The sequence below is a fragment of the Melanotaenia boesemani genome, chromosome 16, assembly GCF_017639745.1.
Source record: "Melanotaenia boesemani isolate fMelBoe1 chromosome 16, fMelBoe1.pri, whole genome shotgun sequence".
Taxonomy (NCBI): domain Eukaryota; kingdom Metazoa; phylum Chordata; class Actinopteri; order Atheriniformes; family Melanotaeniidae; genus Melanotaenia; species Melanotaenia boesemani.
The window spans coordinates 22,802,010-22,826,721 of NC_055697.1; the positions used below are offsets into that span (position 1 = coordinate 22,802,010).

A 24,712-nucleotide genomic window follows, 5' to 3' on the forward strand; every position below is an offset into this window, starting at 1 on the left:
ACTACACTAGTAGTGTATAGATGAATGTAATCCCCCCGGCTAAATCTGACTTTTATAAACAGAAAGCTGTAAAATAGGCCTGACTGTGATTAAATGCTGTATTTAAAGCATTGAACTCCATATGTGGGAAATTACAGCTTCCTCTCTGGGATACTTCCCACATCTTGACGTCAGCTGGATGTGAGAGTTTTCTTCCCCATCCCAGTGTCCAACTGACGCATTCAGCTCCTCAGCAGGATTTTGAGGGTAAGTTACAAACCAGCACGCTGGGAAACATATTTTATGGGTCCTTGCATGTCCAACATCCTAAAGTGCTGTGAAGATGTATATTTGTGTCTAGTTGTAACTCTGTGAAAGGATCCGAAAGCACAGCCTGCTGTATATTCTCATATTACATTACATAGCTGAGCATTCCTGAGTCTATGTTACGTAATGTAGACATACTTGTAAATTTCTTCCCTAGGAAAACTTCTTCTTATTCTGGATTGAAGAGTCTCTATTGTTCTGCTGCATTTGTAGATGTGATTTCTGGGTGGGTTTTAGAAACAACAAACTTGATCTCTAACCCACAAAATGACTGTATGATCTAATGTTTGAGTCAGCCCCTGTCCAAGTTCATTGCTGAATGATGCAGATTTGTAAGACACTCATTTTTGTGTAATTGGTGGGAAGTGTGAACATTACAAAAACAGAAATACTACTACTACTACTGCTGCTACAGTCGTTTAGCAGATGCTTTTCTCTAAAGCGACTTCCATCTGAGAGTGAGAACAACAAGCAAGAAATCAAACAGGAGGGGACGTCATAATTCAGTGGTAATCAGACAGCTGTGAGGGCAGTTGGACACAGGTGCTGTCGTGTAGTGCTAAAATCACTGCTTCCCCCCCTCCCTACAATAGTCCTTTGTTTCATTACGAGATCACAATTTCATCACACAATATCATCTTGGACATAAATGCAAGCAGTTTATTCAGTGCTGAGATGAGCCAAAAAGCTGAATAAATCTTTCTAACTCATTCCAACGAGTAGAAGAGTTAAGCTAAATGTGGAAATGCTCCTTAAACAGTTGAGTATTTAGCTTGCTCTTAAAAGTGGATAAGGACTCTGCGGATCGGACAGAGGAAAAGAGTCTAACTACTGATTTCACACCACGTTGTGGTGGAAGAACTGTCGAGAGGGAGTGTAGCTCTGGATTAAGGAGTCAAGGTAGACAGAAGCCGTTTGGGTTATTGTTTTGTAAGCCAGAAGCAGAGCTTTGAATTTGATGTACTGCAACTGGAAGCCAGTGAAGATTAGCTGCGGAGTGACATGAGCTCTTTTGGGCTGGTTGAAGACCAGACATGCTGCTGCATTCTGGATCACCTGCAGATGTTTAACTGAGTAAACAGGCAGGCCAGCCAGTAAGGAGTTGCAGTAGTCAGTACGTGAAATAACCAGAGGCTGGGAGGATTTTGACTAGCTGGTTTTAAAACCAGAAGACAGAGTTTGTCCAGATAAGAGGTAAGAGAGGAGCAGAGTGTTTCTGTAGCCTCATTAACAGACAGTAAGATGAAGTCTGAGTGGGAAGGGAGGGTAGAGTAAACCTCATCAGACAGCTGTGTAGGTCTGAGGGATCTCAAGTTTCTGCGGTAGGACGCCATTTTTGGAGCCGCTTGAGTGACATGAGGAAGGAAGACAGAGAATTTAGCCAGGAAGTCTGAGAGGTGCAGCGGGGTGACTGACAGACCAGCTGTGAAGCAGTTTCTGGTCAGTGCCAAGTCAAGAGTATTTCCAGCTTTGTGTGTTGGAGGAATCTTTACCAGTTTGAGATTGAAAGAGTAAATAAGAGCCAGAAAGTCACTTGCCTGTGTGTTTGCCAATGTGATTGTTCATACCTCCCATTACAATTAGTGGTATGACATCATCAGGAATGTCAGAGAGTATCATGTCCATTTCAGAGACAAACCCATCTACATTACCTCCCGGAGGGCAGTAAATGACCAGAATGTATGCCATGATGGGGCAGAGACCTTTACTGCGTGATACTCAGGTGTTGAGTAAAATCTGCATTGACAGAAAGGGCAGCTGGAGTAGCTGTGTTTTCTGGATGGATCCAGATCTCAGTCAGGGCTAGGACATGAATGTCTGAGAGATTTATCAATGAACTGATAAATTCTGTTTTGTTCACTGTGGACTGACAGTTCCAGAGACCAAAGGTAACAGAGGATGTGGCCGAGGTGCACGCCATTGGAAAGGACAGGTTTAGCAAATGGCGGTCTATGGGTGACAAGTCTTGGTCTGTACCCATGTCTGACAACACTAGCAATGTAAACAAGAACCTAAAACCAAGACAGAAACTCAAGTGATATTCATACTTCAAACTTTAATATTTTTATCAAGCTGGTCAGTCCAAACAAGTTGCATCAGTAAGATTGTTTCTTGTACTTTGTATGGCAACATTTACTGATCCTTATTCTCAACTTTAGTTAATTCACCATCACTCATGCTCCTATTGTTGGGCTGAAGCTCTAAAGTGTGTCTCATTGGAACTCTCTTTTTAAAACAGATAATTGACAATAAAATCTAATTAACTTATTCATCTTTTCTTGCTTCTTACTCTTTGTTTTTGACATTTTCTTAATTTGTCACCTCCTGTGGCAACCATTAGAAAAATTATGGCTTGAACTTCTCCCAGACTCTTTGTTGTCTCGTTAAAGCAGGTTTCTGAAGTCTCTGGTGGTTGCAGACTACATAAAGTACATAACACCAAACTAAAATGAGATTGATCGCAAATATTTGATAAAGTGGAGCTGACTTTTTAATACAATGACAGTAGCTTTTTAACTGCCTGATGCATGAATTACTGGAAAACAGTGGCCTATTTTTTTTTTTTCAAGGACAATATTTAGCTGCCAAAGACCTGTACAGTGATGCTTTTCTTTATTTTTAATGTCATTTGACCTATTCTTCAGTTTATTTGTTTTAATATATTCCATACATATATTTATAAAATAATGTGTTGTCATATTCATATCATAGCTCTATCATTTTCTTTTCTTGTTCATCAGTAAATCATATTTGGTATTTACAATGTTTGTACATATATAATAAATTTGATTATATATTTATTTATTTATCAGTAAGTGGCAGTGCATTGAAGTGGCTAATTGGCAAATATACTATCCTCACCCATGCTACTAGACAACAGTCTTTAATGAGGCATCCACTGTAATGCATACTATGCATCAAAGGGTTAAAAGAGATGTGATATTATTATTGTGCTTTTTGGATTCAATTTGTTTTTGCTTTCTCATCAAAAGCCACACCAGTTTCTACAATGTTAATGTGTTTTTTATACATCTGGAAATCCATTACAAAAAGTCTACGTGATTCCACAAAACTGAAAAAACTAAGATCCTTTTCATTTAATTGTAAATCTGCCACCTATCGGTTTAAAGGTTATTGGTCTGTGTGTTACTTTAAGTGTGTGTTTTCTTGACTTGTGAGGGTTTTGATTTCTGTATTTTTTTTTTGCCATGTTTAGTTCCCATGACAACTGAAACTGTGACAGGCCTATTTTTGGCAGTGACTTAGAGGGTAGAACATGTTGTCCTCTCCATATGCAGAAACGTATGTGAAACTGAACTCCTCATTGCATCATTTTGTAGAAAAAACAAAGCTATTTACTTGCGTAGAGAAAGCAGTGCTTAGTCAAAAACTGATTAAAAGCAAAAGATAACACACATGGCTTCCATCTGTAAATGTCTCTCATTTCTGGCAAAGTGGCCACTTTATTAGGTTCACATTGTTTGCACCGGGTTGGGCCCCTTTTTGCCTTCAGAACAGCCTTAATTATTCATGGCATAGGTTCAACAAGGCGTTGAAAACCTTCCTCAGAACTCACACTTGCTGCAGATTTTTCTGCTGCACTTCCTTGATGCTCCAAAAGATCAAAAAACTGCTTTATTGAATTATGACTTGGTGACTATTGGAGGCAGTGAACTCATTGCCATGTCTAAGAAACTAGTTTGGGATGATTTGAGCTTTGTGACATGATGCATTATCCTGCTAGAAGTAGCCATCAGAAGATGGTACACTGTTGTCATCCAGAGATGGACATGGTCAGCAGCAATACTCTGGTAGGCTGTAGTGTTTAAACAATCCTCAATTGGTACTAAAGAGTCAAAGGTGTGTCAGGAAAATATCCCCCACACCATTACACTATCACCACCACCAGCCTGAACCACTGATACAAGGCAGGATAGATCTGACTTTTTCAGTCTTCTATTGTCTCATATCGGTGAATGTGTGTGTGACTTGTAGCCTCTGTTTCCTGTATAGCTGACAGGAGTGACACCCAGTGTGGTCTCCTGCTGCCGGAGCCCATCTGCTGCAAGGATAGATGTGTTGTGTGTTCAGAGTTGGTATTATGCATATTTTGGTTGTGACCAGTGGTTTTTTGAGTTGCAGTTAGTTTTCCATCATCTCCAATCAGTCTGCCCATTCTCTTCTGATCTCTCAAATCAACAAGGAATTTTCACCCAGACGTCCTGCTACTCACTGGATATTTTCTCTTTTTCAGACCAAGTAAAGTACCAGTTTCCTCTCATCCTGTTTATTCCTTAAGTGGCCCATAGGCCTCTTTCAAAAATAAATTTCATTAGGTCATTTGACTTTAAGCAGTATTTGAAAGACAGAAAACTACAGAGTAAAGAATTTTGTAAACGTCAACCACAAAAATCTGCTCATTTGGTTTTAAACATTTCATGCAGGATAAACATGATATTCAACTGACACATAACACTTATGATATAGTCAAACCATCAGAATTTTACAGCTTTCATGGGAAAAAACCCAGCAAGTTAAATATGCTGTTAATGATAATCTAACTTATATGGTCAGTTGAAGAATGTAGTGGTCAGCTCTGTCCAGGCATCAAAATAATCCAGACTTATGTTCCTGCTCTGACCTGGCTGCCAAACCAGAATTCCTAGCAGACATTTGGAAAAGCCAACATTTCAAAACAGTGTTTTCTCTGGAATCCTAAAACCACCTCCGGAGTTATAATGTTCTTAGTGTGTGTGTTTATGTATGTGAAATTCAGTGAGGGTTCTCACTGCAAAACTATCCGTATAACTAAAGTTCAGGAAGAACACACCCCATCACACTATGTGTGTGAGACACAGTCCAAACTCAAACCAGCTGTAAGTATATCTGCACCCTTTATTTGCATTGTGGTATGAAAATACATAAAGGATAAGAAATACAGTATGACCTCAAATGACCTCAGAGTGTTTTAACATAATTTCCATTAACAAAACTCTGATCTTTACTGATTGTTAAACTGAACTGGAGAGGTCTATTTATAATCTGAACACTTTGTTTTTATATTCATGCTTATTTTACACACACACACACACCCACACACACACACACACACACACCCACACACACACACACGCACACACACACACACACACACACACACAAATGTGTCAGTTTTATAGGAAGCACACCCATATACAGGTTGGAAAAGATGGGGAAAAACTCAGGAGCATGAAAAGAAACAACCTGATCCGACAAGGCGAAAATGAAAACTGTCCATCCATCAATTTTCTATACATGCTTATTCCAAAAAATAAATTCCAGAGGGGGTGAATAACTAATTAGGATCATGTATGACAATCTATAAGGCTTCCAGCTGCACAGCTTTTTTGAATAAACTCAACTAAGGTGTTCTGGTGTTGTGTGAGCCTAAATTAAGAGGGTAACTCACAGTAGATCGATATTCCAATCTACTCATGTCTTTGAGATGAAACAACTCGTATTCAAATCAAATCAAATCCAGCTTTATTGTCATTTCACTAAATACAAGTGCAGACAAAATGAAACAGGGACCAAATAAAAACAATAATTTATACTCAACACACATCCCTAAGACTTCCCAACAGACATCCCATATTGTTAAGCAGAAAATATCTCTAGACAATTCTGAAGCAAAAGTTGCCTCAGTTTAATTGTGTGAGTAAATCTGAATTGTAATAGCAACATGCAAACTGCACACAGAAAGTCAGAGCTATAAATCAGGAACTTTCTTGCTGTGAGGCAGCAATGCTAACCACCACATCACCATGTAGCCCAGGTTAACCTGAATTGAAGAATTCAAACACTCCCTAAATATCATCTTATTTATTAAAACCAATTAATCGTTTTCATTGCAACATCATCTCATATTATTTCAAAGTCACAATCATTTATATCAGCTAACATGCTGCTCTATAGGGCTTGAACCCTGGCTGAGCAGTGGGTACAGGTTCATAAACACCTTTTAAACTACCTAAAACGTGTACTGTACCCAAAGGAGTATTCAAATACTGTAATACATTCTTCCTGGGCTGCACAGTGTTGTGGTGGTTAGCACTGTTGCCCCACAGCAGTTCCTGGTTCAAGCCGCAGCCTTTCTGTGTGAATGATTGTTTGTCTCAAGGTGTTGGCCCTGTGATGGACTGGTGAACTGTCCACGGTGTACCCTGCTCCTCGTCTAGTAGCTGCTGGAACAGACTCCAATCACCTGTGACCGTGCATTCGAATAACCAAGTATAAAATGTGGACGGAGTACAGACTTCCCAACTAAGGAATAAGTTGTTGAGGAAGCTTTAAAAAGTAAGGCAACCAGCTGTAATGTGTTTTAGAGTAAACTCAACAAAAAGGAAAAATGTTTTGTGTCAACTGAACAACAGGAATTGTTTCAGCACAAAGACACAGGTAGACCTGAATATCCTAACTTCAATTTAATATTTTGACTTATTTTCATTTTGGTTCACACAACACCAGAACCCCTTAGCTGAGTTTAACCAAAAAAAAAAAAAAAAAGCTTTGCAACGGGTTGACTTTTATTCGAGTTCATTCAACTTTTGTTTTTTTTTTACAGTGAAACCAGAACACAAAAACACAGACCACGTTAAAATGGAGATTTCACAAGTTAGAGCAGCTGAGATGTGGTGGTGCCAGATGATGAAATGATACACACCCAGAATGCACTGGACTGTGGTTTAAGTGTTTAGATCCTTTAGTTAAAGGGAAATTCCACCTGTCTCATGTGTTTAGGTGCGGGGACAGTTTCAGTAAACAAGATTAAAAAACATATTAGTTCTGCTTCAAAGCTAGTGATTTGAGATTTTTTGTAACTATGACTCATGTAATGTGGATTTACTGTAAAGAGGTGTAAATTTTAGATGAACAGATTGTGTGGATCTCCAAGTTTTGTCTGCTGTGATGTCAGCAAGTAAGTTTTTTTTTTTTAAGTTAACGTGTTCAGGACAGATAAATAATTCACAAAAGTAACACTATATGTGGTACTTTGGAATCCAAAATAAAAAATGCTACGTTTAGCACATGGGTGCAGATTAGCTAATCTAATCCCTCTGTGAATGAAATACATGCAGTGATGGAAAAAACGTATTAAACTTTTCTTGGCAGTCTGAAAGGCTCAGTGTTAAAATCTAAAGTAATTATTTTAGATGCATCGCTCTGGCAATTCCAAATATTGACACGGCCTGCGGCCGCGGTACCAGGAAGTGGACCCAAAAGCAGAACACTTAGACAGCAAGAAGAAAAATGCGATAATGTTTATTAATGAGAAGTGTTGGTGGCTTGGTCCAGGTCCGGGCAACTCTTCCTAGGAAAGGGCAGAGGGTTACTGCAGGGAAAGGTGCCGGGTTGTGTCAGCTTGGCAGCGGCTTACTGTGTTTCTGCGTGAGACTGACTGTGGAGGGGTGAACCAGGAGATGTTATCTGTGGATGGTGATGTGAGCTTGGTTGCAGGCAGGGCGAGCAGGCAGGCAGCTTGATGCGAGGAGTAGTCCAGATCCTGGGTGCTGTAGTTAACCAAGGGATCAAGGTCTTAAGCTGTTGGACAGAGATGATAAGGTCAATAATCCAGGAACAAGGTATACGATAAATCGTGGAAGAGGCCTGATTACCACACTGCATAGAATGACAATCTGGCAAAGACTGGAGCTCCTGCATGACTCTAAATAGCCGGGAGTAGAGCTGGCTAACGAGCCCGCTGATGATCTGCAGGTGGTGTCAATTGAGGCTCCAGCCTCCGCCCTCCGTCCCCACTGCAACCTGATCAGCCCAACCTGCAAACTCACACACACATACACACAGAGCCATGACAAATATTGTCCTAATTTAAGAAGTTGGGACGTTTGAAATCAGAATTTAATGATCTGCAAATTTCATAGACCAGTATTTTATTCACAACAGAAAATAAAAAACATATCAAATGTTGAAAGTGTGACAATTCCTTGAAAAAAGTGTTGCTGCCATTAAATTCAAGATGAACTAGTATTTTTAATGAAAATAGTCTCGTGAAACATTTTCTACTGTGAATAAAATGGTTTGACTTGAAAATCATTGCATTCTGTTGTAGACCAAAGATAAATTTGAAGTGTTTGGCCCAGAACTAATCAGTATACGGAAGTTCATGAGAAGGTTAAAATGAAGAAGTGTGAGATGATTTGAGCTTTGTGACATGCTGCATTATTCTGCTGGAAGTAGCTATCAGGAGATGGTACTCTGCAAAGACAGACATGGTCAGCAGCAATATACAAGTGGGCTGTGGTATTTAAGCGGTGCTGACCCCGCCATCTGAATGTTGCAGCTGAAATGGAGGCTCATCAGATCAGGCAACATTTTTTCCCAGTCTTCTATTGTTCAGCTTTGGTGAGTTTGTGTGAACTGTAGCCTCAGTTTCCTGTTCTTAGCACACAGGAGTGGCACATGGTTTGGTTCTCTAATGCTATAGTCAGCCAGTCCGCTTCAAGGGTGGGTGTGTTGTGCCTTTAGAGATGGTATTCTGCATACCTTGATTGTTAACCAGTCATTATTTGAACTGCTATTGTTTTTCTATAATCTCCAACCAGTCTGCCCATTTTACCTCTGACCTCTGATCTTGGTTTTGTTGTTTTTTTTGTTGTTGTTGTTTGTTTTTTCCAGGCATATTATCACAAACATGTACTTAGATTAAACTATCAATGGTAAAGTCTTAATCAGAGATTTTATTTAACTCCTTTTTTTTTTATAAAGCTGTGGTTTGAGGTCATTTTTCAGATTATGACAAAATTGTACATAATCTTTTCTAGCATCTGACAAAGCAGGATAAAAACTACAGACATACAACTGTAAGAACATCTATATGCATCATTAATCTAGTTGTATTCAACGTTCCTAAATGTTTTTTAACATGCCAAAATGTTTTCCTGTCTTGTTGTCTTGTTGGCTGCAGGAAGGAGCTGCATTGTTCCAGTGTTACAGTTATTGTTCCCATATTAAAAAAAAAAAAAAAAAAATATTTGTTTAACATTTGTCATGACCAACACCCAGCTAAAGGGAAATAGCACACAGAGCTCAGAGCAAATTTCAGGAAGTGAACCATACAGTTTCACATGTCGGGAAAGTCTTAAATCAGTTCAAACAACTGTAGTAAAGTAGTTAAGATATTAAAAGCTATAACCTCTTTTCCAATATCTGAAAGAAGACCTGAAGCTGGAAATGATCAGGAATATGGACATGCAGCTAGAAGTGGGTCACAAACCATCTCAGTCCAGCTTCTGACATTCTTTAAAACAAAACAAGCCAAAATGTATTTACAAAAATTGAATATGCTAATAAATCATAAGGTGTATAAAAACATTCAATGCTGCCGTTTCATTTAATAACAGCAGAGAGCGCTGTTTATACTGAGTTAGACTAAAGGTGTCCAAGGTGAGCAAGGCTTATAATAAATAAAAGTTTTATTTAGAATATTATGTGGTTTTTATTTATTTATTTAGTTGTTTTTTGGTTCAGCAGCATATGTGATATATTAGACATTGTGGCTCTGTTCAAGAAGTACATTAAGAGATGTTTATCAACCACTCGTTCTAACTTTAGAACAAACATATGATTGATGAGGGAAAAAATTAAACTGTTTTTCAGTTGAATTTCCAGACAGATTTTATTTTATTATAATTTTTTTTTACAAAGAAAATGTTACAAAATTAGCAACAAGTTAGCTGCATGGTATCATATAAGTGTTCAAAACGGAGCAAACTTTCCTCTGACAGTGAATTTTTGAAGGTATGTATTGTAGTTTGAGGAAATACAAACAAGACATGTAAGAATTGAAACCTCACATCACAGTAGACAGTCTGGACTAATGAGTCCAAAATCTGCCTGTCTGTATCCCCAACAGGCATTGTGTCAGTGTCCCTTATCGAGTTGAAGGTTTTGGCTGGTATGAAACGAGGTTGTTATAATCTCGCTGTGGACAGATGTCAGCTGAAGAAGCTGCCAAGAGAAACCACTGAAAAGAGCAAAAAGCAGTCTCGGTCAAACAGCATTGAAAACGAGCTGCAGCTGTGAAAACTGAGACATTTCCAAAACATAACAGAAGTCCACGCTTACTTCTTCTCATTTCAGCATAACTCGTCTCAGCTGCTGCTTGCAGCTGTGAGTGGCTCAAGAAAGCTGAATATTTCCTCTTGGTTTGTTTTAGCTTTTAGTTTGTTTTTTTTTTTTTCTTTGCTTCTGTTCATGTATTTGACATTAGCTATATGCTGGTCTTTTATTTTCAGTTTAGTTCATTTTATTTATACGGACCCACTTCACAAAATTGAGTTATCTCAGAGCACTTAGCAAAGAAAAATGTCTAATATTTCTCTTTGAGCAAGCACCTGGTAATAATGTGGAGAAACATTTTTTTAACAGAAGCAAACCTCCCACTAAAAATCCAGGCGGGAGGGCATCATTGAGGTGAAGAGGCGGGAAGAGAAAGCTGGACGACAACAACAAAGAATGAATGTGCAGCAGGCTTTTTATCTTGAACTCTTAGTAGAGAATTTATTTTCTTACTGAGTACTTCCTTAGAGTCTTTGTTGTTTTGTCTTTGATTTTTTGTTACTATTTTTGCATGTTATTTCCTTTTATTATCTTTTGAATATGGTCTTGTGTTATGCACAGGGACAGCTTCAGTGAACAGGACTAAAAAGTGCATTAGCTCTGCTTTTAAAGCTAGTGAATTGAGCTTTCTGAAAATGTGACTCATGTAATGTGGGTTTACTGTAAAGAGATATAAGTTTTAGATGAAGAACATATTGTGTAGATTCATGAGCATATTAAATCTAGATTTAAAACTGAGGAAAGTTAAACTTAACCATATGAAACAGTAAGAAAATAGATGTACTGGGTTCATAGCTTGGTTCAACTCAGTGTAAACTCAGTTTTGCTTGTTATTTTAATTTTTTTCTCTCAACTTTTGAACTGACTCGGATACAAAGAGCTGATCACCTCCTTTTCTTTCTTTCTTTACATGCAGCATCCACACCAGTCAGAGTTACACCCGAGACTCTCCTCCAACTGTGATGCCTGCCTTCAGCCCTCCTCCCGCTGCTCTCCTCTTAGTGGCACTCTGTGCATCCATGGCTTTGCAGCAGTCTGACCTTCATCTGGCTTATGTCACCCAAAGAGGTTTTTGCCTCTACTCTTGCAGCCAGGACCCGCAGCCCTGCAGCACATCCTCTCTGAAAGATTGCATATTCACAGAAATCCAGCTTTCCGCTCTGCACTGCCCTCAGTCACCTTTGACTACTGTTTTTTGTTTCAAACATCTAACGGTTTGGTTTTCATCACCAGCCAATGTGGCATGTCTGCTCAACAACTCAGAGGTGAGGCACCTCACACTGATCCACTGTGGTACCGGAGGATCCAGGGGGACACCCTCTTCTTCCCTTGGGGGGCATTTTGCTGTGCAACACCTTGAGAGGCTGACTATGGTGAACCTGCCAGAGAAGCTGATGGTAAATCTGCCAGAGAGGCCATTTCTTTACTGCAGTGATGTGAACAGAGCCAAAAGCATAGAATCAAACGCGAACCCAGACAGTGATAATGGTTTTCATTTAGGCATAAACAGATACAACAGGGACAGAGACACCAACATGGACCTGGCTCCAGACACAATTACAGATTTTGTAGCTGTGTCCTCAACCCAGATCCAGGATATGCTTTTGGGCAGGGAACTGGGAGCAGCATATCATGAACAGGCCAGACTGGGAATCATCCACAGCTCTGTGCTGGACTGGGGAACAGTGGTCAAATCCTACACAGTTCAAACATATATAGACAGTGATGGTACGCTGCCTTTTCCAGAACTTCACCTGCCAAAGCTGCCAGAGACATCACTCATCTATGTCAGCTTTGTGTACTGATAAAAAGTTACTTTCAGGGGGAAGATAATCAGTGTTAAAGTCTTTTAGAGAATCTTCTTGCAGACCCCACTTGTTTCACATTCTAGCTCAACAATAATCCCTTTATATTCATAATCTTGCAGATTATGCTGCCTTTATATTTAGACTCATAGATTCAGATCGGCATTTGGCAGAAGAAAAGGGCAAAAAGGACTAATTTAATGTTATTAATCACCGGGACTGTATTTTGTGGTGGATTTGGTTGGATACTACTATTTTTTAAGACTCTTACAATCTTGTCAGTGTCATGTCAGCATGGCCTACATATAGCAGAAGCCTTATCTACAGTCACTCAGGAGCTAAAGCTAACTAGCTGCAAGATGCCTCCCTTCTCCACAGATGACTATCACACACTTCTACAGAGGATCAACATGCTGGAAACAAAGATTCAACAGCTCGAGGTGAATGTGGAAGTGAATGGATTGTGTGGAAATGAAACAACCTTGCCTTTGAAAAAAAACAGCAGACAGCAAGATTGTGCTAACACACAGCTAATTAGCACAAACTTAGCTGGAAAGAAAAAGGAGGATAATCTACAAGGTAATAACTCTTTCACTGATAGTCCTCCCTGGAATGCTCTTGGTGCAAAGCCAAAGAGTAAATCATCTCATAGGGAAATGGGAGAACCAGTAACAGGCAGAGCCCAGTTTGCTGAGATTAGCGACGCGACCGGCTGGCCTGCTCTACCATCCAGACCAAGGTTAGACTAAAAAACAAATCAGAAAGTAAAAGGCAACAAGAAAAGCAAATGGCTGGGCCTCAGACTCTGATTGTCGGTGACTTCGGTGTGAAAGACGTGAGAAATGTGTGTGGAAAACGTACAAAAGTACTGTGCTTTCCCAAAGATATGGTATCAGATGTCAGAGGCAAAATTACGCAAATTGTGGCGGCGCACCCAACTGTGGAAAACCTCATCCTGCATGTGGGGTCGAATTATGTTGTGAAACAACAATCTGAGGTGCTGAAGTAGGATTTTATTGAACTGCTGGATACAATCAGCTGTCTGGATGCCCGGATATTCATCAGTGGCCCTCTCCCTTCCATCAGAGGAGGAGTGGAGAGATTCAGTAGGCTGTTTAGTCTGAATGCATGGCTGTCGGCTGTATGTACCACACATCCAGTTAATTTCATAGACAACTTCAACTTCTTCTGGGACCGCAGGCACTTTTTTAAGACGGATGGATTCTGCCTGAACAGGTCAGGAGTGAAGCTGTTCGCATCCAACCTGTTTTATTTTCTGAACAAACACTCTGTTCCCTCGGTCAAGGAAAACAGACAAGAGAGACCAAAACAACGTGATAAGACAGAGCCTACAGGAAGCCTTAGGAAAAAGCCACCACAGCCACCTCCTGAAGAAAGCCCCAAAGCTCTCCCCATCCTCCCCACCCCTCCTGGACTTCACTTCCCAGATGAAGGAGCTGGTCACTATTGCAACCAACTAACCCCCATGCCCCAGTATGCTTTTGTCACCCATACACCCCCCACCAAAGTGGCTGAAAGGAGGGCACCCAGCCCCTCCTGTACCAACATGCCAGCTTTATGTTTTGGATGTATGATGTGTGGAGGGTCCAGGCTGCATAGATAACAGCAGTCATGATTTTTCCCAGGACCAGCTGGATCCCTGTTTATTACAAGGTTCAAAAATATCTGTAGTGTTTGATAACAGAAGGAGAAATGTAACTCGGTCAGAACACAGAGAGCTGCTTTCTAGAAGGTTTTCAAGTAGAGTTGACATACCCTGTGAGCCACAGCGTGCCTCCAAACATAGGGTAAACAATTCTAAACCCACCAAGTTAGCTTTATTAAATGTTAGGTAATTAGTAGGGAATTTTAATTTTTAATTAATGATTTTATAACTGAGCACAACCTTGATTTATGTTTTTAACTGAAACCTGGTTAAACCAAAATAACAGTGCAGCCACTCTTATAGAATCAACCCATCCCAACTTTAGTTTTATTAGTGAGGTCAGACTGAACAGGAGAGGAGGAGGAGTAGCAGTTTTATTTAATGAATCATTTCAGTGTAAGCAGTTATGTCTTGGAAGTTTTACTTCTTTTGAATACATGGCTCTTCAGTTGAAAGCTAATTATAATATAATTTATCTAAATTTCTATAGACCGCCAGGGCACTGTGCAGAATTTTATGATGAGTTTAGAAAACTGCTGGCTGCAGTCTGTTTAGACTTTGACTGTAATAATTGTTGGTGATTTTAATATCCATGTAGACAACCCTCAGGACAAAGCGACTAAAAATCTGGGTAACAGTCTGGAGAACTTTGGGCTGACTCAGCATATAACAGAGCCCACACACATTAAAGGACACACTCTAGACTTGGTGATTTCGAAGGGTTTGGATGTTTCCATGGTTACTGTGTATGACTGGGCCTGTCTGATCATTACTGTGTTTTCTGTGAGTGTACAGTTCCTGTTCACACAAATGTCTCAATAGAGGTCATCACAAAATGATGTATAACTGAAAACACGAGTGGAACGTTTAACCAGATCTGCTCTTTAACACCTGCCCTATTAGGGCGTTCAGCCAATGAGCTTGTTGCTAGTTTTAATGCTAAAATGTTAAATATTATGGATGCTATTGCTCCTATTAAGGTGAAGGTTGTCTCTGGAAAGAAAAAGTCTCCATGGAGAAACCGTTTTTCATCAACTAAACGACTTTTTAAACACAAAACAACTGCTACGATGTCTTCCAGTCAGGTTTTAGACAGCACCACAGCACTGAGACTGCTCTGACCAAGTCATTAATGACAAATGTTTGAACACAGACAATGGAAAAATGTCAGTCTTAGTCTTAATGGACCTCAGTGCATTTGATACAGTCGACCACAATATATTGCCTAAACGACTGGAGAACTGGGTGGGCCTCTCTGGTACTGCACTACACTGGTTTAAATCCTATTTAGAGAGTAGAAAGTACTTTGTGTCAATAGGTAACTTTACATCTGAGCAGACAAAAGTTACATGTGGAGTTCCCCAAGGTTCCATCCTGGGGCCTCTTCTGTTTAACATCTACATGCTCCCACCGGCACAGGTTATAAAGAAAAACAAAATTAGTTACCATAGCTACGCAGATGACACACAGATTTATATTACAATGTCACCAGGAGATCGAGGCCCCGTACAGGCTCTTGGTAAATGCATTGAGGAGATTAATCACAGTCACCACAGAGCTCCAGTCTATACACCTAAAAACCACCAACCAGGCCAGAAATCTGGGTGTATTGATGGAGACCTTAACCTTGAGAAACACATTAAAGGAATTACAAAGTCAGCCTACTATCACCTTAAGAATATATCAAGGGTAAAAGATCTGATGTCTCAGCAAGACCTGGAAAAACTAGTCCATGCTTTCATCTTTAGTCGGCTTGATTATTTTAACAGTGTCTTCACAGGTCTACCTAAAAAATCAACTAGACACCTGCAGCTTATTCAGAACTCTGCTGCTCGAGTCCTCACTAAGCCCAAGAGGGTGCTGCTGGTGTATAAAGCTCTGAATGGTTTAGGACCAAAATACATCAGTGACCTCTTGACCCAATATGAACCTGCCAGAACACTCAGGTCATCTGGTTCCAGTTTCTTATCAGTTCCCAGAGTCAGAACCAGACATGGAAAAGCTGCATTCAGCTTCTATGCTCCACATGTCTGGAACAAACTCCCAGAAAGCCTCAGATCAGCTGAAACCCTCAGTTTATTTAAACCCAGGTTAAAAACCCATCTGTTCTCTGCTGCATTTCAGTAGTTTTTCTTTAGAAGTCAAAATCTACATCTGGTTCTTTTAAGCTGGAGTCATGTTTTAATATTGTCTTTCCCCACACTGGAACTTTATTTCTTGCATGTTATCTATTTTATTTTAGTATCTTCGTTCAGTTTTTATTTCATTAATTGCATTTCTTTTAATCTTTGTTTTTTTAATGCACTTGTATTGCTTTCTGCACCCTGCTGAAATGTTTTATGTAAAGTCCTTTGAATTGACTTGTACATGAAATTTGCTATACAAATAAATTTGCCTTGCCTTGCCTTGCCTTATTTGCTCCATGATACCCTGAGAAAAGCACAGAGACACATAAGATTTTGACAGGCTACTATTTCCTAAATATCTGGTACTTGTTTCATCCAAACATACCAATCTTTATCAGTTTTCTGAGAAGCATTTGATCATAAAATTATTCCATTTTCAATTAATAGGTAATATGATGTAAAAACTGAATGTTTTGAATATTTAGATTTTTTTTTTTTCACAATTATTTTTCTGAGATAATTTCTTCTTGGCTTTCATCTTATGTGTTCTAACTGTTCTAAAACTTTGCACAGTTGTTTAACAGCACACTAGAAACTAAACAAACTGATCAAGAAGTCTGCCTCTGTGTTGGGGGGACTCTGGAACCTCTGAGATTGTACAAAGAAGAATGTCGGACAATACTGCACTGCAGAAGGAAACAAGCTGGAAAGCTATAATCTCGTATGGCGCATCTTTGCAGTCTGAGTTTGATGTTTTTGTTTTTTCTGTACATAGTCCCTGAGTCAGGGACCCTGACAAATAAACTATTAAAATAAATAAATAAACAAGCTGCTGAACATGTTTTTTCAAAAGCTCTACACAACACATTAAGGAAATAGTATGTTCAGTGAGAGGCTACTTCAAGTTTGTTATAAGACAGAAAGGTACAGGAGGCCATTTCTACCTTTATGATAATATTAAAAACAACTAAACAAACCAAGAAAAATACAAAACCATACTGCAACATTATCATTTCCCTCAGGGAAGTATTATTAATTTATTAGAGCACGCTACATTGTGAGAAACACGTCTGAAGACTACAACATTGTTCTGTGGATTTTAGACCACTAATTGTGTGTTTCTGATCATGAACTTTATCCAGGTTTGTGTTTGACTTCAAATACCAAAAACATGGGTAACATTGGGGCATATGTGCCATAAATTATAGTATAAGTTGGTCTTTTTTGTTTTATTTGGATCTGTAATGTCCTACATGTGTCCCTTTGCTAAGAAACCAAAGAATCATCACTAGAAGCAGAGAACTAGTGACTTCTGGCCCATTCCTTTCCACCAGAGTCCTTAGGGGTCAGTGCAGTAGACTTCTTCTGCTCTGAGCCACAAGATGGCAGCAGATACAAACAAAAACGTTACCTGATGGGTCGAGGAAACGTTTTTCCAAAGTTATGTTCATGTCAATTTAAAATGTCTCACCACAATTGACAAACGTTTGTACAAAACTGATTTATTCTGCATGTTGTTTAAAGTTAATTTGAACTGATATTTATTTGTTTACGAATTAAATTAACAATGTCCCCATTACACTGTACAACACAGAAATAGATCAATGATTAACGTGGCTTGTGAATTTAATAAAATGAATTTTGTGTCCATTTGATGAGGTGTTTATATATAAAACACCAACAAAAGTCACAAAACATCTGAATCACAAAAGAAATTGTGGCAAAAACTCGCCTCTATTCAGCTATGCGTGCTTGTGAAATATTGTAGACCTATAAACAAATTTCTATAAATTATTATATTATATTTAACTACTTTGCATATCTAAACTCTGAATTTAAACGTGTTCAGTCTGACAGGTGGAAGGTTTGATGTGTTTTTTTTTTTTTTTTCCTGATTTACTGTTTGTTTTGTATTATTGGTCATTCTGAGGCGCAGCTGCATCCGTCTTTCCCGCAAAACCTCCTGCCTGTCTGTGGCTACATTTGAAATTTCATAATGACTGCTGTCCTGTTAAAAGACAGCCTTATGCACGCACGCGCACCTGCTTGAGAGGAGCTTATTTGCATGATAAACGTGCAGCCCATCTTGTGAATGCAAACTGATGCCGCCTGTTGATCCCGCACCTGAGAGGTCACCACCGCCCCCCTCTCACACAGCGGGTCTAATAACCGGTGAAGTCACCGGCATCAACAACCGCGGGGCCTGCTTCTCTCAGAGGGGCCCCCCGCGGGCGTTTAAAGGCCCCTCTGAGCTGACAAACTATCCAGTCAGAGGAAATCAATTGTGACACACTCATGAGAGACCACTCGTTAATATTGGTGCCAGTCTACAAAGGTGGTAGGGAACTGGGCCGCCACGCTGCCGCCGTCTCCTCACCGGCAGTTCAGCAATAAAACATTTTTATAATCAGACGTTATTGTTCGCCGCCTCCTTATGGGAGATGCGCCCATGTTCATTTTTTAAAAGGGCAAATCAGCCATAATTCAGTTTATAAACTGCAGCGCGCGGGAGAGAAATGCCTGGATGAATATTCATGAGCGTCCGCCCGAACTGCCACGCTCGGTGATTCATTAGTCATATGTAAATATCACTCACTTTAATTGGCCCTAAACTGACTCAACATAATGTTGTCATTAGCGAATTATTACTTATTTGTGATACTAATGGTACGGTATGGCGACAGAGCCGAAGATCCACATATATGATTGCAATTACAGCTCTTTTTATTCAGAGGATGACGGCTGGATCTGATGGATCTGCATATGCGTGTGTGTTTGTGCGCGTGTGTGGCTGAAGTGGCAACATTTAATTTCCCTCACACATGGACAATTTGAGTCTATCCAGCAAGATACAAACACACTACATATACACACACACCACACAAGCATAAGTTTGATAGGCTACAGCTTATTCTTTGGACTTAAAAATGGTCTTATCCCTCAAACATTTTAGTCCAAATGTTAATTAGTAAAGCAAATAGAAAAAAAAAGTCACACCCCCCATCCCTAAAAAAGGGTGAAATTGAAATGAAATTAAACAACTGCTAAATTGTGAAAAAAAAAACAAACAAAAAAAAAAAACTGGAGTGACTCCCCCATAAATGGATGAATGAATGAATAAATAAATAAACAAAATACACAAGAATGATTATATCTAAGTAATAATAATAATAATAAGTAATAATTATTGAAGGTTTCTATTATTTACTGGAAAAATGGACGTGCAGAAATATAATCATCCTGTTTTTCTCTACCTTAGATAAAGTAGCTATAATTTTATACATTAACCCAATTCATAAATTATCCACGAACTGATGTACAAAACATTCTTGTGAAAGAGTAGCAGTCAACATTTGGAGCAGGAGAATTATAAGATGGTTTTATTTTTCAATTTAAGTACAAATTACTACAAGAATATTTAGTTTTCGGGTGCCTATAAACAACAAGTTCTTTTCCCTTAGAAAAGAAAGCATGTGTATATGAAAGGCTGAAATATTATTAATATTAAGTGTGGATCGTGGTTTATTGCAATGCAGAGTTATAAGTGATGTTTGGAATCAGCCCAACGTTTCATTAGACATACTTCTTGGTAGCACAAAAATACTCACTGGCAGGGATTCCTATTTTAGTTTGTTCTGCCTGCAGGTTTGAAATGACTTAAATTGAGTTATTGACAGGAAACAGCCTTGATAAAAATCAGTTGACCACAGCAGGTTAACACTTGGAATACATCTAATCATCTTTTTTCCCATTTATTCAATGAAAATGTGTATTCACCTTTTCTGAAGAGTGTTCAGTTCTGACATTGCTAATCAGAAGTTGTAGTCAGCTACAACCTCCTGCATTCACTTTTTGGTTGCATTATCTGTTTAAGGAAGGTTTGTCATGCCTCACAGGTTTATGCAATTGGCAAACATTTAGCAAACATATCACATTGTCAATATTCTTCACATAATCAAAATAGAAATCAATCAGAGCAAAAGTTTTCCAATAAAATGAAGTGGTCCAATCTGATTTCAACAGATATGATAATATAGTAAACTTGTTGCCAGAAGCAGGACTAAGTAGACCTAAAGTATAAGCATGATCATTAATGCAGCTTTTTAATTACAGCAGATTATTTATAGCTTCTTCTTCTTTTTTTGTTTTACATTGAAACTTTAATAACCAGTGACAGGAAAAAGAAAGAACTGCAGCAAATTTCTGATTAATTCTCGAAACATTTAAAACAACAAAAAAGTATATAAGTTTTTAAAAAGTCTTTCTAGTTGTTTTACTGCTCCCTGTTAATGTTTTTAGGTTAGGCTTTTTAAAAACTGTATAAGGAGTTTTTATTAAAAGTGACTTCAGATTTGACTGATGCTTGTTTGTGAGATTTATTTATCAAATTTTAATTTTGGTTTAGCTTCAGAAACTAAGGCTTAATATCATGTTTCTTAGATCAGCTGCTATGACAACTGTTTAAATAAACTATACTTTCCTTGCTCATCACAGTCTGCGCAGCATGACTCGGTTTGGAGTTGTTTTATAGAGGCAGCAGCAGTTTGACACAACAACCGTGGCAAAACAGGCCCACAAAACAGAGGGAGAGGCAGAGACAAATAACGATGTGTGTGCGTGTGCATCTGTGAGAGAGTGTGAGGGAGCTAATAAAGTAATGTGATGGATGATCTCCTTTCTCCCAGAGGGACCAGCGCCATGTAAATTGGCCCACACAATGCATTATGGATAAGGCAGTTGAGATTATAGCTTGTTAATGTGTCCCTTCCCTCCTCCCTTCTGCCTTCCTTTCCCTCTCTCCTCCCCTCTTCTTGCATTTTCCTGTGTGTCCCTCCATCCCTCTGTTTCGGCTCAGGCAGCGACATGGTCACCTCATTGTTGGGGGCCGGGGTCTTTTGGGCGCAGATGGAAATGAACTGTTCAGCACTGCTCTTCCAGGCTTACAGGAGTAAGTTTATATAAGCACTACTTGTGTGTGTGTGTGTGTGTGTGGGGGGGGGGGGGGGGGGGGGGGGGGGATGTATTTATACTTAAATCACTCACACTGAAGGAACAAAAAATTTATTTCACATTCATCATGAGATTTGATGTCCCATTTGGGGACCTTAAAGCTGGTCCCTGCGGTCGGTGGTTAAGATTTAGTTTTCAGCTGCATGATTGACATGAGGTAATCAGCCATTCATGTCCTCATAAGTGAGTAAAATGGTTTCATTTGAGTTTTTGTGTGTGCGATGTGTGTGTGTGTGAAAAAGAGACAGCAAGCAAACCACCAAGCAGCCAGCAACAGAGACAGTCCATCAGCAGGGGCCAGGACTGTGGACATATGTCTCCTCCCTCCCTTACTCACTCTGCTCTCCCCTCAGTCCTCCCAAGAGAGTGCATACTCCCTGACACCCCCTCTACCCCACCATCCTCACCCCAACTTACAGGCCTGTCCAGGGATCTGTCAGGCCATCTGTTGAAGCAGAGCCAGAGGAGCCGGTCTGAAGGAAATGATGCTACTGTTGCTATCGCTAGCAGGGGTGTTGTTATGCGTGTGTGGATGCAAGTGGCTGTGTGTCCTGAGGTAAATGGTTGCAAATATACTTGACCATCAGAAATAAAATGCTTTAAAGATATATACATTATTAATAAGTCAACAATGCATTGATTCTTTTATATGTACTAGATTGAATTTGTTTTATTTATTTAAATTCAGTCCAATATTTTGGGACCAAAAAGTACCACATTAGATTAATCTGGTGGGCATTTAACAAGTCTCATGCCCAGACAATTATCTAGTGACATTTAACAAACTTGTTTCTAAAAAAGTTGGGATGGCAAATTTGAATCTTTTTACCACAATATAATCTATCTGTATTTAGCAAGGATGAAAAACGGGTCAAAGATTTTGATATTAAAAGATCATTTCAGAAGATCCACTTTTATTTAATGAACTTTGCCTGTAATAATGGAGCATAACAAGGTTATAATAATATAATGCTTAAGAGGAACGGATCCACGTGAAAACAGATCAGAGGTCTTACAAATATTTTTGAATATGAGATCAATTTTTTTCTTCAAGTGAAAGTTTAAGCTATAAGAATTAGAATGAGAATGTTTTATAATAATATTAGAACATTTAAAGCTTTTAATTTCTGCATGTCATAACAAAAATGTGAAATTATTAAACTCAGTTATTTAATGGAGCAATTTAACATCTCATGAGGAAAGATTTTAGCATCACATTGAAGCACAGATCCACAAGTTCCTATCATGTATGTAACATGTGCTCCGTTCAATATGTTTTAAATTGGCAATTTAGAACAAGCCAAGCAAACTTAGTGTGGTCTGGTGTGTGTGTGAGATTGTATGTTTTGGTTGGACCCTCCATGGTTCTGTGCGTGGGTGGTTGCCTCCACCCATTAGAACGGGTCACCTCTCTCTCATTAAGAGTTTTCACGGCTGTGGAGCGGATTAGGACCAGGCAGAGAGACAGAGTGAGTCAGGGGAGGAGAGATTATTGGCCAGGTTGGAAGAAGGACGGAGGGAATCACAAAAAGCGAGAATTAGCATCACTTCAGTATTTCTTTAAAGTCTGTAGCTGACACTCATGCAGGAGTGCCCGGGTGTACAGTGAGTGCAAACGGAGAAACAAGTGGATGCTGGAATCTCATCATGAGCTGCCTTTCGAGGAGAGAAGAGAGGAGACTGTTGGGTTAAAGAGAGACTGTCCTAATACTCTTATAATTACATCAACTCTGAAACAACAACATTTACCACAGATGAAATAGTAACACGTTAAATGCTTTTACACCATAAAAACCTGTTGCTTTCAATCTATATGCTTGTACCAACGTAGAATGAGCCTTTCACTTCCAAGTCTAACCTTCGTTCAGGAACAGCATAATGACAACATGATACACAATTTAAAAGGACAATGACAATAACTGAAAAATAATATCTGGTTCTTGCCAGGTTTTAACCCTTTAACTGCTTGTTACAGATTTCACTATTAAAAGTTTTCCCTATCATTTGTTTAAAAAAGCATTGAGTCTTATTATCATTGTCCAAAGGAAAAGGAAAACAAAAGAAACATTTTTTGCTTGCATTTTTCATAGTGCAAACTTTAAAGGATTAAAATGAGGTAAATATCAAATCAAATCAAACTTTATTTATAAAGCACCTTTCATGCCACAGGCAACACAAACTGCTTTACATGACTAAAACATTTATGCATATTAAAAACAAAACATAGTGGAAATACATAATAATAGAAACACTCACCAAAATATTTCACACAGCCGCATGCACGCACACATACGCATACACACACACACACACACACACACACCAAGCAGCCCCCCCCTCCCCATTCTATACAAACATGATTCTCTTATTTCTGTCTCGAACTGAATGTTATTATAAAATATTAAAAGTGATAAACATCAGGCCTGATGCTGCTGTGAGAGAACAATATCAGTGTCTTGGGGATCCATCCACACCAGGGGCCAGTCAACCCATGTCCAACAGTGGCAACCTACCCCATCAGGAAAGACTGGGGCCCACACCATGGCCAAAAGGCTGCAGTGCAGGGCCCCAGCTACCCTGATAGGTGCAATCACTGCGGCAGCAGCCCCCAGACCGAGCAGGCAAAACCCCCAGCGTGGAGGATCCCCATGAGGAAAACACTGGAGTTACAATTTAATTAAACAGCCTTAAGAAAGAATAAGAACAGCTATGAATGAATGAATAAATAAGTAAATGATTAAATAAATAAGAAGTAGTACAGTTGAGTAAAATGAAAACAAAATAACGTGAAATAAAATGATGTAAAATAAGATCAAATAAAATAAATTTAGTTAAAAGCTAAGCTAAAAAGGTAGGTCTTAATACAACCTCAGATTAACAAAACATGACATACAGATTCATTATTCAACCGAAACCAAAGCAAAAAGCAGAAGCTGAAAGTCTAAATAAAGCCTTATTGCTTTCAAAGAAATAACAAGGCTAAGTATCAAGCAGCTGCTGCTAATCAAATGCACTGGATTAATTGATCATCAGCAGGTGTGAGCCCCTCTATAAAAGCAGAAATGTTTGGCAGTATCTTTACACACCTGAATGTCATAGAGGAAAGATTTAATTAAAGATCCTAGAAAAGCAAATCTTTCTGCACAACAGTCTGTAGGGTTTTAAGGCCATTTCCAAACTACCTGGAGTCAATTAATCATTTTGGTTGGGTTGTCAGAATGAAGCTCTTTTTCTGCAGTGCAATGTTTGTGCTTGCCTCCACCACCTCATCATCAACACTTTACTTACCCTGCATGTTGGAGGCAGCATGGAAATGGTTTATGTTTGAACCTGAACAAGCCCTTAGTCATTAGTCATAACACCATAAAACCAAACAAAGCAGATCAGCTCAAACTTGTCGCAGTTTTGCAGACCACAAACAAACTGACCAAAAGCCCCCCCCTGTATAACAAAGTATTATTGAACCATCACTGCAGGCAGGTAAAGCTTGGCTGACCCTGGATCATGTAACAGGACAACAGTCACAACCATACCAGAAAACCAATAATGACATATTTGCAAACATCAATTAACAGAAACTTTTATAAGAACAAAAGAAAAGATGCAATTACTTATTGGTGCTAAAATGGTTAATCAAGATATTGAAACATGAGATGCAGTTAGTTTTTCATACACTGCTG

The 24,712-nt window shown here is 39.1% G+C and overlaps 1 protein-coding gene across 1 annotated transcript; it reads left to right on the forward strand.

Moving 5' to 3' along the window:
• Positions 1-229: 229 nt before the first annotated feature.
• On the forward strand, positions 230-13,359 carry si:ch73-52p7.1 (uncharacterized protein LOC100321084 homolog). The gene is made up of 2 exons (XM_042010627.1): positions 230-246; positions 11,342-13,359. The coding sequence occupies exon 2, from the start codon at positions 11,388-11,390 to the stop codon at positions 12,228-12,230; it is 843 nt and encodes a 280-aa protein (XP_041866561.1). The 5' UTR covers positions 230-246; positions 11,342-11,387; the 3' UTR covers positions 12,231-13,359.
• The last annotated feature ends 11,353 nt before the right edge of the window (positions 13,360-24,712 follow it).

Bases quoted from the DNA above. Each gene is read 5' to 3' on its own strand.
- si:ch73-52p7.1 (XM_042010627.1), top strand. From the start codon at position 11,388: ATGCCTGCCTTCAGCCCTCCTCCCGCTGCTCTCCTCTTAGTGGCACTC.